This window comes from Caloenas nicobarica, chromosome 2 (genome assembly GCF_036013445.1).
Source record: "Caloenas nicobarica isolate bCalNic1 chromosome 2, bCalNic1.hap1, whole genome shotgun sequence".
NCBI lineage: Eukaryota > Metazoa > Chordata > Aves > Columbiformes > Columbidae > Caloenas > Caloenas nicobarica.
The window spans coordinates 160,913,329-160,928,162 of NC_088246.1; the positions used below are offsets into that span (position 1 = coordinate 160,913,329).

At 41.9% G+C, this 14,834-nt stretch overlaps 1 protein-coding gene across 11 annotated transcripts in view; it reads right to left on the reverse strand.

Annotated features, from left to right (window-relative positions):
- The window catches only part of PTK2 (protein tyrosine kinase 2), a 204,495-nt gene that overhangs the window by 161,536 nt on the left and 28,125 nt on the right, over positions 1–14,834 (reverse strand). For 10 of the 11 annotated variants that reach the window (XR_010605715.1, XM_065627417.1, XM_065627418.1 and 7 more), the window contains one exon: positions 6,087–6,113. The exons of the other annotated variant lie outside the window; for it this stretch is intronic. Coding sequence is in view for 6 of the 10 variants with exons in the window: in XM_065627414.1 (XP_065483486.1) it covers positions 6,087–6,113 (27 nt within the window). In the remaining 4 variants the exon portion in view is untranslated. The remainder of the gene's footprint in view (positions 1–6,086; positions 6,114–14,834) is intronic. 11 annotated transcript variants of the gene reach the window in all.

Genomic DNA, 14,834 nt, shown 5'->3' on the forward strand with positions numbered 1-14,834 from the left:
ATTGCTGGCTCATGGTCACCCTGTTGTCCACCAGAACTCCCAGGTCCTTCTCTGCAGAGCTGCTTTCCAGCAGGTCCACCCCAACCTGTACTGGTTCCTGGGGTTGTTCCTCCCCAGGTGCAGGACCCTCCACTTGACCTTGTCGAACTCCATCAGGTTCTTCCCTGCCCAGTTCAGCCTGTCCAGGTCTCACTCATTCCGGCAGCGTTTGCTGCGTTGAGCTGGAACACGGACACTCGGGTCTTTGCAAAGGTCCCCACTGCAAGAAGAGCACCAGCAGCAGCCTCCACTTGTGAGGAGAACAACACCCATTGTTACACAGCTACTCGCTGAGGCCAAGAATTACAGCTTCTCCTGCAGAAACACGAGAAATAGCACATTTCTGGAACCTTGGTGGAGTCCAGACAAAATTCTACTTTAGATTTAGATCACTCGAATAATCCCTATTAACGTCTCCTCACCTTTTCCTGTGCTACCATTGCCAGCAAGAACATGCGCGTGGGTGCATAGTGGGGAATGAACTTCGCTACAACAGAATCAAAGACAATATTTAATGGCACCCAACACACAAATATCCATTTTCAGCGTGTATTCCTTTGCCTGCAAAACATGCAAACATCTCACAGCAAATAAGCATACTGTTCTAAGCAAAACGTTACCACGAGTTATTTATTTCTTGGCAGCATGTAAAGAGTTCTCTTCCTGCAATTCCTCTGGTATTAAAACTGATAAAAATCCATAACATTCAACAGCTTCTGTCCCGGGTACTTTTTTTTTTCCCCTGAAAAAAAAAAACAACCCAAAGAATTTTCAGGGTTTTCTTCTTTTACATTTTGCCCAAAAGCTCTGTCAAAAGCTTGCCCCCCTCCTTTTTTTTTTTAATTAAGAACTCATAGCATATTTAAAATAAAGCAGTGACACTCCCCCTTCCCTGCACCTCTATTGACGTGAGACATAAATTACCCACCTTATAAACAGAAGAGGAATAAACCCCTTTTGACAAACCAGGCTGGGAAGCATCAATGGCTGAGGAACATCAACAGGTGCCCGTAAGACACTGAACTTTCTTGTCCATCACCCTCAGTGACAAAATATACACAGCATCAGCATTCCAAAACAAGCTTTGCAAACTAGGAATAAAATTACGTACGCTACCTAAAAGAACGGAGAAAAGGTGCAGATGACTTAATTCAAAGCTGAATTGTATAACTGGAATCAGGAGATTTCAGGTTTCCGCGAGTGGAGCAGCGCTGGTTCCCACCCACAGCTTTTTCTGTCACTTGCAAAAAGAAGTTGAACAATTTTCCCTATGAAACGCACCCTCACCCTCCAAACTGCAAAATTCCTATTCTAGAGACATCATTGGTAATACCAATTTCTAAGGAAGCAGATAAACATTTCCAAATCGTCCTGAAATAATAACGAATTAGAAGAAAAAAATCTTACACTATATATTCAACTGACACAAATTGTATGTGATGCCCCCTTGACTACTGGAACTCTTTCACTTGGAGATGACTACACACTGCTGCTTTTTTTTGGTTTTCTGTTTTAAAATCTCCAACTATTAACCCAGCCCATGGGACTTAAAGGACCTTTCACGATCTGTTCTACTCCCCACTTCCTCACTCAATCGCGTCATAGGCTCATTAAGTGATAGATATATCAAATTTCACCTTCTTTATGGTTGGACTCGATGATCCTGAGGGTCCCTCCATCCAAAACAATTCTACGATTCTTTGAGCACCACAACAGACTAAAGCAGTTACTAGAGGAGCCGCATCATTCCCAACACTCCTGACTTACGTCCTGATTTTTTTTTCAATCCTGTTCTCAGAAGTACTCGATACTGAAACTTCTTCCCTCCTACCTCACCTCCTCCTTTATACACAATCCCAGAAAAACAAGTTTCTGAACTCTAAACCATTTCACACAATGTCACCGCAAAGGGTTGTGATCAGCAGCTTGAAGCCCCATCGAAGACCAGACGCTCCAAATAAAAGCTCAATGAGAACACCGATTTCTAAACTAATAAGAAGAAATTCTAAGTTATCTAAATTTTACAGAGGTGTTTAGTAGGTCTGACCATCTCAACACGACGTGGTAGGTCAGGCTGACTGATTAAAATCATCATTTTCTTACCAAACCGCGTGGACATGAGCTGTAAAATACGGATTGGAAGGCAGGGAAGAGGGTTGTGTCAAACACACAAAGTTTCGCTAGAAAGGCTTGCAAATAAATAGGTTTAATGTCAAGATCTTGTTATCTCCCCATAGCATTTAAAGCAAAAATATATATATATACTTAGCAGCAATAGCCCACGAAGGACAAATATATTGCTTTTCCAATTACCGGAGGCATATAACAATAGGAAAATGTCTATATAACACTAGATAATTAGATTATTAAAACTGCTCGACAAAATTTTTAAATAGGAACATTTAACACACAAACAGCGAGGGAAACCGCCTTAAAGCGACTTTGAAGTTTTGTCAGGAACAATCTCAGCCAGGAGCAACAGGAGTTGTGTGATATGTGTTATTTCTAGATTTCCAAATAGCATAACTCCCCATCGAAAAGAATTAAAACTATAAGACATATTCTCATCAAAAGAAGAAAAGCCTGGTCACATCTTCTGAACCAAAAGGTGCGCGCAAACAGCTATTGGAATTTGGTAGCGCTAATATTTCACAAATTGAGAAGTTTTCCGTTCCGTACTCTTTCATTTGTACGAGTACAAAAAAAAATTACAATCAAAACCATGCCAGATAAATAAAAATTAGGTTTACTGGTGGATAAAATCAGAATCCTTAAGAAAATTTGTAAAGATTCCTACAAGCAAAAAAAAAAAAAAAATCCTGATTTTCAAAGGGATTACTGAAAATCCCGCTTTTAGCGAAAAAGGCAATGCAGGTTTTTTTGTAATCACTTAAGCCCCACATCAGCATTCCAAGGTGAGCGGAACTGCTATGGGCTCAGTGCAGCTTCTCTTCAGATCTTATTTAAAATTGAAGCGACAAATCAAAAAGCCGCTATTTTGTATTTTTTACTTTTGACTACACAGTCGGCTACTTTTCCTTCCTCTTTTAAGCAGAAGCTCTAACGACAGTTAAGTTTCACTTCATAGAAAGTATCCGTGACATTTTGTTTTATTGTTAATTCTGGTCTAGAAAAGCTACGTTGTGTTTCAAGTCGCCGTATTTAAGTTCGTCACACATGCAGGTGTAGATTTGGGATATGGAAGATTTAATTGCACAGCACAGCATTAAAACTTCCCACCTCGTATCCGCTGGGGAAGAAGAAAAAAGCAGCAGCGGGATTTTGGTCCTAAGTACTTAGAAATAAAACGAGTTCCCAAACCATTTAATATTTCAAGATAATGATGACTGCGTGCGGATGGCGTTTACCTAAATCGTACAATATACATCCAAAAAATGCACAACAAAAACATCAGATATCTGAAATTAAGTTACACAAAGGATGCTTCTTTCCTATTAATTTTTCAATATCTTTTGCTAGGACGGCAAGATTTTACTCGCCTCATCAGTTGTTCTCTCAGGAACAAATGTCCGTCCCCGAGATTCCATTCTAGTAGAATATTTTGTTCTATTTTTAACTGAAAACCCTGTATATACTCATTTCTTATATTCTTCTTTATTCTCCTCTCCTTATCTTGTATAGCTCTTTGGCATGGCTTTTTGCTTTTTTACAATTTCCTGATTCTGGTAACGAATCATTCTTTGCCTTACAGGATGCAGAACAAAGGGTCAAGTCTAAAGAAAAGTCACCGAGATGCTAAAACTGATTTAAATCCAGAGGACAACAAAATCCAGGAGGGATTGGTTTTAATCCCAACAGCGCAAACAAAATTTCCATGAATTTATTGTCTTCCATTCCTCCAGACACACAGTGAACACGCTCGTGTTCCACGATAACTCCACATACAGACAAGAGAACTGAGCTCTCTGATAATATTTTCGCAATTTGCCCTCCAAGTCCCTACCGGTTTGCATTCCAAAAATTCTCTGCGCTCATATCCACGGCCTCAACTACAAAGGTCGTAAAAAACCAAGTTACCCATAGATTTCGAAGCAGAAATGCACATTAATGTAGGATGACTCTCCTCATTAATGGCTTAACAAACAACCTCATCAACTAAGACCATTTTGCTATGAAACCAAAACGAAAACCAAGTGTTCTGGATGACCTTGAGATACCACCCATGATGACGAATTTACATGTAATAAAACCTCAAACAAGATACTACAATAAATGGCATTTTAAGTGGTCTCCTCCTTACTGCAAAGTCTTCGACACCACAAAAGCTCCCCCACTGTATTGTGATGCAAATTTAGGGCACTAAAATCAGGTGGCAAAAGCGAGAACATTTCCAGCGACACCTATTGTCCGTTGCTAGAAGTGACACCCGGAAAAAAACACAGAGTTCTTCAGAAGTCGAAATAAAAAAATACAGTTATTTATTGCAAATATGAGTTCTCATAATTCAGCTTCCCATCTGAATGTTGAACCTCAGCTTTATTCAAATGTATTATATCTTGTTATCTTGGCTATTTCTCCAATTTGACAAATTTCTTTGGAGTTTTAATCCCGTCATCCAATGGGCTCATGACTCTTTTTGTCTTCAATAGGGACGTGAAATCTGCTATCGTGGTCATTAATGAAAATACTGCAAGAGCACCGGCCACGTCAGGCATCTGTTGGATTCTGTTTGACACACTCTTGACAATATTTTAAGCGCAGTTTTAAAACCGGTTTCCTTAGTTTGCTTATCAGTGAATACGGTCACATCCCTCCGACAAGCTGTGATGGATGGAAGAAGGTCACAGTTTCAAAATCCTGGGCAAATTTTTGCCCTCTCTCAATATTTTCAACGACGCAGATAAAAAGCACAATTAGGACGCTGTCACGCACATGCCCACATTGAAAAGAATAATCTCATTGTGACCCAAGATTCACAGTATCAAACTCTCAAAGTCCCAAATGGAAACTTGGGAGAACTTTCACCACACATCCTTCCTTTAGAAGCTGCAGAAAAATAAACTAATAATAAAAATCCACAAACACGACAAGCCTTATCTTCCCATCAGCCTGACCCGAACACCAGGCACTCATTTTTCCAATATTCTCCACAAGTACTTGCCTTCCTGACTCAAATAATTTTAAATATCCTTTCCTTTAAAAGAAAACAACAAACAAGCAAAACAAATAGACATGGCCTATCAAGCTTTTAATTGAAATTGTCATTTGATGAAAATGGGAAAGAGCAACTACCTCCAGAGCAGGTTCGTATTGATTAAGCACCGTTATACTTTAGACACTCGCTTTTTAAAAGATATTTTGTGGACAAATATGAAGCACATCTCAGTACAAAATAAAAGATACATATGCAAAATCACCAATGCAGAGTAAGGACAAAAGGCAGGAGATTTGATAATAAACATCTAACCCCAAACTTGCTCAACCAGCAGTAAAAACGTGCTATGATTATGATTCCAGAACTCACATTATAAATGGTGAAGAGGTGGATAAAAGGCTGAGAACAGAATAAATCATCATTCTGAGCTCTACAGCGCAACTTGAGCCCACGGCACAAGTGAATTTATAATGCTTCATACTTGGTTAAACCCCAAATGCATCAAACAATAAACAAAAAATTCTATTTTTATAAATCAGGTCTTTTTTTTTTAATTTATTTTCTTTTTTGGTGGGATTCCTTCCCCCCATCCACATTTCCTTGCATATCTGATTCACCGCTAATACTGCTTGTGGCCTTTGCTAATCCGTTCTCCTGTATCACGCGTATTAGCTATATCACGCGCATATTTAACAACTGCATATATTCCTCTGCTACCTCCTCCCCTTGTCAAAACACATTATTTAAATGTAAAAACGATCCGTACCTCAACAGGTTTTGCTTTGACCTCGTGTGCCCACGCGACTCAGAACCACGACAGCACCAACAAGAACCAATATTCTGATTATTTAAAAGCACAACTATATTGCAAGCAAGTCTCAAAAAGCTGCCTGTTGTCATAGCAAGACATAAATGAAAGAAGAGAGCTTACCTGCTGGCAAGGAGAGTCTTGAAATATCTGTAACGATAAAGAAATACATTAGAAACAGAAGGAAAAATTGCTCCGATATCGCATTTGCCAAATCATTTCCCTGCAAGGCTGGACTTGTTTAATAAAGCACATTATGCGTGAATCAAAAGCGTTTTCCTTGTCTCGCCCTGTTCATTAACAAGGTTGTGTTAACTAAAGGACAAAGATGACACTGCCAGGCAATGGGTGCAATTACTGCAGCACAAATTAAGTGTTATATACGGGTTTCACCATTAGCACCTACATCATTTCAGAGCCGAAAGCATCAGGGTCAGTCTTTGCATGGGAAGAGGATGTTATTGTATGTTTTCCTTATTCTCAATCCTTTAGAGAAAAGGCAGCTTATAAATGGATAAGCATAGAACACAAGAAATAACATTAAAAGATTGAACTGATTTTTGTCACGGAGGCACATGAGATGCAGTCGCTGAACTTTTTTATAGTAAATGCCAATGCCGCCCTTGAGCTGCAACCAACTCCACAAGAATCGCTGTCTCAGAGCCTAAATAGATCCTATTAAAAATTATACCCTAAGGAAAGATGGGTATAAATGCATATACATTAAATTTTCCTAAATAGGTAATTATATAAACTATGACTCATTATATTCCTTCCGCCTGCTTTTCATACATCCACTTGTCATCTCAATACACACGATCGTAACGGGGACTCTCAAAACAGAAATAAGAACCTGCCAAGAACTAGAAAGGAAGAATTTGACTCAAAGTCTGTGAGGATGAGGACTGAGGACACCAGAGTTTAACAAAAGCTGAAAGAAATACGAGTATGGGGGAACAAGAAAGGAGAATTAGTAAAACAAACGAGTAAAAAACTCAACTGACCCTAAGCAAAAGGTCTGCAGTTATTTGGTTAAAAGGATACAGCAGCATTGAGCAATAAAATTGTCATACTGGGTACAAAATCCACATGGCAACTGAACTTTAACCACAGGTGTAGCAACGGGAACACATTCATAGATTATCAGGGCAGATGGCAACTACTTTGCTACCTGTAAGAAATAACAAGGCTTAATCAATTTATTAGCCCTGCTCTCACCATCACACTTGCTTTCATTTATGATCCGTGTTTGTGGCTGCAAAACATGATAGAACTTGAAAACCAGAGAGAATTACACCTGAAATTTAAAGGCTGCCTATTAAAAATTTCAAAATTGAATCGTGGTCCTCTCGGAGCAGATAATGAAATGGCAGAATAAATGTAACACGCTTAAAATGCAAAAGGAAAATAGCACCGGGACACCCCAGCAGAGAAAACACGGCATGATTAGTTCTGGCCGAACAAAGTTTGAAAAGTTATTCAGAGATATTTAAAAGAGGTTTAGCATGCTGTGCTTATGAGAAAAAAACCAAACAGTTTATGTAATAAGAAATGCCTTGAGAAAGGAAAAACTTCGACAGCAAGAAGCTGCATAAACTGCAGGAAGGAAAAGCCTCAAGTCGCCTCCTGCAACCGTTTCTGTGCAGAATCCAGAGCAGCACGTCGAAAAATATGTTGCAGTGACAATCCACTTGGGAAGCTGATTAAATCTAAAGAAATGGTGAATCTTAGTTGGTTTTTTACAGGTGTTTGGCGGTTCTTCTGCAGTTTTTTATGAAGTTGCGAAAAAATTCCTGCTTGTCACCAGGCCATTCAATGTGAGCAATCTGAGTACAAAAAAAGGAGGGGTGCGCAAAAAAAGGAGGGAAAAAAAAAGAAGGGGAAAAAAAGGAGGGGAAAAAAAGGAGGGAAAAAAAAGGAGGGAAAAAAAAGGAGGGAAAAAAAAGGAGGGAAAAAAAAGGAGGGAAAAAAAAGGAGGGGGAAAAAAGGAGGGAAATATTAATTCATAATATTAATTCATAATGGCATAAATGAAGCAAACGCTGCCATGGTCCCAAAGATAAAAGTAACAATTCTACTCTTTCGTGCATGTTGGTGTATCCAGACGCCTCGACAGCAAGCGAAATGTTCATTACCTCCATTTACGACCCATTTTGAACTCGAATAAGAAAATCGCTCAAATTTGCTTTTTGTCTAACGTCATTTCCACAGTCTGCAATAAATATAAACTAAGCAGCGAGTAATAAGTCAGTAGCAAAAAACGTAAAGCAAGAAAAGCACATTAAACTAATGTATAACGCAACCACATTTATTTAAGAACGTAATCTAACATCAAACAGCAAATTTCAACAATGCAAAAACTGCAATTCCTTTTGCACCAACCTAATATTCGCTGCAGAGTCACATCAGGAACTTTTCTATTTATCACCCTTCGTTTTACCCCGTCTCCCCAGCACTCTAATATTTTCTGGCTTGAAACGTCTTAGCTTTTTTTTCCCTCTAAATACAGTTTTTCAATTAATATTGAACACTGAAAGATGCCAGAGGCAGAAAGAAAAGTAATTTTCAGACCATATTCTTTACAAACTTTTACGTACTAGGTAATGGTCAACCAGTCCTCAAGGAAAATGGGTTTTATCCCAAATAAATATAGAGAGGATGGAGCAGATGGCCTCAAGAGGGCCTTTCCAACCAAGGGTTCTGTAATACCACACACAAATGACAGCAACAGAACAGGAAAGAAGCTGTAATGACATTAGAGAGGCTACAAAATAAGAAAGTTCCTAGGCCAAAAAACCCCTTGCCAAGTAAACCAATTACCTGTACGAATTCACTGAGGAGCAAAAAAAAGGAAAGGAATATTTTAGAGAAAGAATACTGGTGTTACTGCTATGCCCACTGAGATGAATTTGGGCAGTACGGTCCTCAAAAAGGCTTTGTGGATCCTGTCACAAACAGGTTTTTCTATGATTTAATCTCTATCACTATATTTTTTTAATGAAACTACACATTTTGCATTGCGGAGTCTCCTCAAATGCTTTCTTGGAAATGGAGCCACAATTTAACATCTTCTTTCCAAAAGTAACATCTAATCATTGAATATTTTGTGAGCTTCATGTTCCCAGCTTAAGGTAAAATGAGAATTTGGCTCCATGGCCAAGTCCAGAGGCACCGACCTCTTCCCAGCGCTGTGGTGAGCAGCAAACCATGAGAAATTTAATCCTGTTCTCCTGTAGCAGGAACCGACCGACTCTAATTTAACGGTATTCCCTTGAAATTAATTCAGATATTTAGTTCGTGAACCAATCTCTCCTTCCAGTGAAGAGGAAATCATAGAATCATTTCGGTCGGAAGGGACCCTCAGGATCATTGAGCCCAGCCATAATCTAACTCTGGCACTAACCCATGTCCCTAAGAACGTCAGCTAAACACCTTTTAAACCCCTCCAGGGATGGTGACTCCACCACTGCCCTGGGCAGCCTGTTCCAATGCCCGACAACCTCTTCTGTTAAGAATTTCTTTCTAATATCCAATCTGAACCTCCCCTGGCACAACTTGAGGCCATTTCCTCCCATCCTATCAGTTGTTACCTGGGAGAAGAGACCAACCCCCTCCATGCTCCAGGCTCCTCTCAGGCAGGTCAGAGATCAGAAGGTCTCCCCTCAGCTCCTGTTCTCCAGCTGAACCCCCAGCTCCCTCAGCCGCTCCCATCACACTTGTGCTCCAGCCCCTTCCCCAGCTCCGTTCCCTTCTCTCAACTCGCTCCAGCACCTCAAGGCCTTTCTTGGCGTCAGGGGCCCAAAACTGACCCCAGGATTCTAGGTTTGGCCTCCGCAGGCCCAGCACAGGGGGACGGTCACTGCCCTGGCACTGCTGGCCACACTATTCCTGACACCAGCCAGGATGCTGGTGGCCTCTTGGCCACCTGGGCACACACTGGCTCATGTTCAGCCGCTGTCACCAACACCCCCAGGTCCTTTTCCCCCAGGCCCTTTCCAGCCACTCTTCCCCAGCCTGTAGCGCTGCCTGGGGTTGGTGTGACCCAAGCGCAGGACCCGGCACTTGGCCTTGTTGAACCTCAGACAACTGGCCTCAGCCCATCGATCCAGCCGGTCCAGATCCCTCTGTATGGCCTTCCTGCCCTCCAGCAGATCAACACTCCCACCCACCTTGGTGTCATCTGCAAACTTACTGAGGGTGCGCTCGATCCCCTCATCCAGATCACTGATAAAGAGACGAAACAGAACTGGCCCCAATGCTGAGCCCTGGGGACACCACTGGTGACCGGCCGCCAGCTGGATTTGGCTCCGTCCACCACAGCTCTTGGGGCCCGGCCCTCCAGCCAGTTCTGTATCCACGGCAGAGAACACCCATCCAGGCCATGAGCTGCAGCTTCTCCAGGAGACGCTGTGGGATACGGCGTCAAAGGCCTTACTGAAGTCTAATGAAACAACATGCCCCCGCTGCATCCAAAGGCTCGCGGCACACGAGGAACCACAGACCACAGTCTCCGAGCTGCTGAGTAGCACGTGGCATTTGGCAACAATCCTTCCAAATGAACAAGAAATATCACAGACTCAACGTAAAATGCCATCTTCCTGTTTATCTACCAGAGCCAGAATCATACGTGGCTTTTAGCCTTTGTGTGACTGATGCTGAAGGATGTTGTCTTAAAGGTTGGACTCAACAGCTTGGAATTCTTCCTTCCTATTATTTTCTGGCGGGCCACAAAGCGAGAGCTGGATGTTCTTCTAATCTCTAATCAAGTTGCGATCTCATTACCTACATAAAAGTATTTTCCTTTTTATAAAGAGTAAATAATTAAGCGCAATACACAAGCCACCTTTCAAAAAACCTGCTTTGTAAAATTAGAACGTTTGCTGAGATTCTCAAGGATTTTTCAATGATCGTCCAACCTACTGAGCAAAGACCTTTGCGATGCGATGAATTCATTCTGACAGCACACCCACTAAGGAAAAGCTGTTGAAAAGTTTTACAATATGATTAAAAGATGACAGAAACCACCAATTAGATTGTTCCATACATGCATTGTAAGTGCATCCCTTGTTTCTAACCTACTTCTCATTTAGCAGTCCGCAGAGCCAATGTTAACAGCCCTTTATTATATCATTCCCCATTAAGGCAATTTTAGGGCAGTTTTCAAGAGTGACTCAATCAAATCTGTTCTTTCATGAGCTATGGAGAATGAGAAACAAGTGGCTCGCTATGAAGGCCCATTTTCCTAAACCTTTGATCATCCTCACAAGTCTTTGGTTTTAGCACCTCCCCAATTTGCAGACACCACCACCTGACGCAGTATCTGTAAATCAATCATAACAGCACTAAAAATACCATTTCCTTACTGAGGAGTTTTTTCCGCTATTGACACATTTCTTGCATTTGCCTTGGGCACAGCAGCTGAATATCCACTATTAATTGTACATTTTTTTCTGTTATTGCAGGAGGGAAATACTACAGGACAGACTCCTCCATCCACAAAACTTGCCAGTATTTTTTTGTTCTTGGGCCAGATCAGAAGAAATTCAGCGTACAAACCCACACATCTTTTCTTTACAACCCTGTTTCATAGCAGATCCACGCTGCATTGTAGTCCTTTGTTATCTTTGTTTAAATCTTTGCTTCAACCCCAAATATCAGCAGTAACGACTTAATGTTCTCACTTAGGTCTGTTGAAAAGGTTAACTAGCAAATGGCCAAGAATTAACCACAACTGAGATCCTTGCGCACAACTCACGTTATTTTAAGAAGTTCTGCTTAACCAGTTATTAGCTTCAATGCAAGCGGCTGCCTCTGAAACAGAAAATTAAGGCAAGGAGAAATTAGAGGACCAGCTGAAGTACTGGACAGAACACTAAGGGTTTTTACACAATTTCTGCTCTCTCATAGAGACAAAAATCCTCCTGAATCACTGGTCTTATGGTTGTTAAACACCAGTTTTTGAAATTGGGAAGAAAAAAATTCTGATTAAGATGCTGAGAGAAATGCACACACATTTTCCTTCATCGCAGCTGAACTCTGCCCCGAACTAAAAAGAGCATGTACTTGGAAACTTTAAATTCATTTACACCACATAATTGAGTGTGTCCACAAAGTTCCTTATCCAGCAACCAGCAGCCAAATTTTGGACCATGAATACTGAAAGATAAAATATTAAATGACAAAGTTCTGGTGGAAACTACGCTCAAGGAGGGGAAAAAGAGCAAGAGAAATTACTCAATCATTACTCAGGGCAGGTGGGATCAATGTCACTACACACTGAGTTATAAAACATGCAGCATCTGAGTAATAGAGATAAAGAATTTATTCTCAATATCTACCTAAGTTCTATATAAATCTTTAGCCTATGGGGAAGAGAGGTACGGATAGACTGAATTAAGGTCCCCAAGAATTGATTTTATTCAGCATCACAAAACGGGTGAAATCTTCAAGTCTGCAGGTGATATTATGCTCTTGTGGGTAGACAAAAGCCTTTGCAATGAGGAGAAAAAAATCCAGAAGGATCTCACAAGACGAAGCAAGTTGCTAAAAGCCAGCAGATACACTCTGATGTAGATAGACATGATGTATTTAGGGGGAAAAAAATATTCTGAGGAAATACCTCCTTAACCACTTAACAGTTGCACTTTCTCCAGTTCCAGCTGCAGAAGCCTGAGTCACTGTTTTCTCTGAACTCATCAGCTCAAAGCTGACCAAAAAAAAAGGGCAATAAAACATCGCGTATCATTAGAACGGCTGCGGAAAACACGGTATTTAAACATGTCACTGTACAGAAAGCATCCAAGTCTTGTGTTCAGTTCTGGGTTGGGGGGTCACTGGCCTCATCCAGCTGCATCTCTTGGGTTCCTAAACTCCCGTCTGGTTCTGTGAGGATGTAGGACGGTCACGAGCTTTAGACACGACCTCTAAGAACACCCACTTCATCACAAGTGCAGTTTTAAGAATATGTCAGCTACATCATAGGAATGTTCTTGTCCTTTAATGGCTTTGAGCAAAAGGAGACACGTTGAACTCCCAATAAGCCCAGAACACTTTAAAACCACTGAAGATGTTGAAGGAGGGAAATGTATCTCCCACAGCATCCTCGCTGCTAAACTGAGGAATTGTGGTCTGGATGATCGGGTAGTGAGGTGGACTGGGAACTGGCTGGAGGAAAGAAGCCAGAGAGTCGTGGTCAATGGGACAGGGTCTAGTTGGAGGCCTGTATCTAGTGGAGTCCCTCAAGGGTCAGTTCTGGGACCAGTACTATTCAATATATTCATCAATGACTTGGATGTTTGCTGATGACACCAAGCTGGGAGGAGTGGCTGACACGCCAGAGGCTGTGCTGCCATCCAGAGACCGGGACAGGCTGGAGAGTTGGGCGGGGAAAAATGTAATGAAATATAACAAGGGCAAGTGTAGAGTCTTATATCTGGGTAGGAACCACCCCAGGTTCCAGTATAGGTTGGGGAACGAGCTGTTAGAGAGCAGTGTAGGGGGAAGGGAGCTGAGGGACAGCAGGGTGACCATGAGCCAGCACCGGGCCCTTGTGGCCAGGAAGGGCAATGGGACCTGGGGGGGATTAGAAGGGGGGTGGTCAGTAGGTCAGAGAGGTTCTCCTGCCCCTCTGCTCTGCCCTGGTGAGACCTCATCTGGAATATTGTGTCCAGTTCTGGGCCCCTCAGTTCCAGAAGGACAGGGAACTGCTGGAGAGAGCCCAGCGCAGCCACGGAGATGCTGAAGGGAGTGGAGCATCTCCCGTGTGAGGAAAGGCTGAGGAGCTGGGGCTCTGGAGCTGGAGAAGAGGAGACTGAGGGGCGACCTCATTCATGGTTATAGATATGGAAAGGGTGAGTGTCAGGAGGATGGAGCCAGGCTCTTCTCGGTGACAACCAATGATAGGACAAGGGGCAATGGGTACAAACTGGAACACAGGAGGTTCCACTTAAAGATGAGAAGAAACTTCTTCCCGGACCAGGCTGCCCAGGGAGGTTGTGGAGTCTCCTTCTCTGCAGACATTCCAACCTGCCTGGACACCTTCCTGTGTAACCTCATCTGGGTGTTCCTGCTCTGGCGGGGGGGTTGCACTGGATGAGCTTTCGAGGTCCCTTCCAGTCCCTGACACTCTGTGGTTCCGTGTGTGCTGGCAGCAGTTCACATCTGGCAGGAACATCTCCAGGACCTGTGATCATGGAATCCCGATGGAAATACTGTGACAGTTTGTGAACCTACAAATTCAAGCCCTGGGGCAGAATCGGGGAAAGCCCTCAACATTCCCAGCTCCTCTCCCTTTGTAGTACAGAGCGATAGGTTTAGCAAAGTATTAAAAAAGAAAAATCAAACATTGTCTTGACAGTGCCTGCTATCGTTGAATTTCCCTTGTCATTTTTCATGTCACCACAGGCCACCCACGTTTTCCAAAGGTGACAGGATATTATAGCTCCTGTACTCACATAGAAATTAATGCTAGGAAAGCTGGTTTGCACTCCAGGTACGAAAGGAACTCAGCGAGAGAGGGGAGATGTTTCAGAATGTACAATAAATGTTTTTTTCCAGGTACAGAAATGAAAACCAAGGACACAAGCAGGAACAGGAGAGAGTCAGAAGAATGCACATCAGGCAAAAAAATAAAAAAATAACTCAGCTGGAGCTACATATCCCGGACCACAGAAAACTGTTTAGTTGTGTGTGTTTTTAAGAGGGCTCTGTTTCTGTTTTAAAATGATAACTAGTTAAAAAGATTTAGAGCAACAGACAAAAAAAAATATCCAGAAGTTTCTTTTTGGAATACTATTTTGCAATTTTTTTCTTTTTTTTAAAAGACAAATTCTTCGAAAGTTGGGAGAGTCATTTCCCTTCGTGTTCCACCAC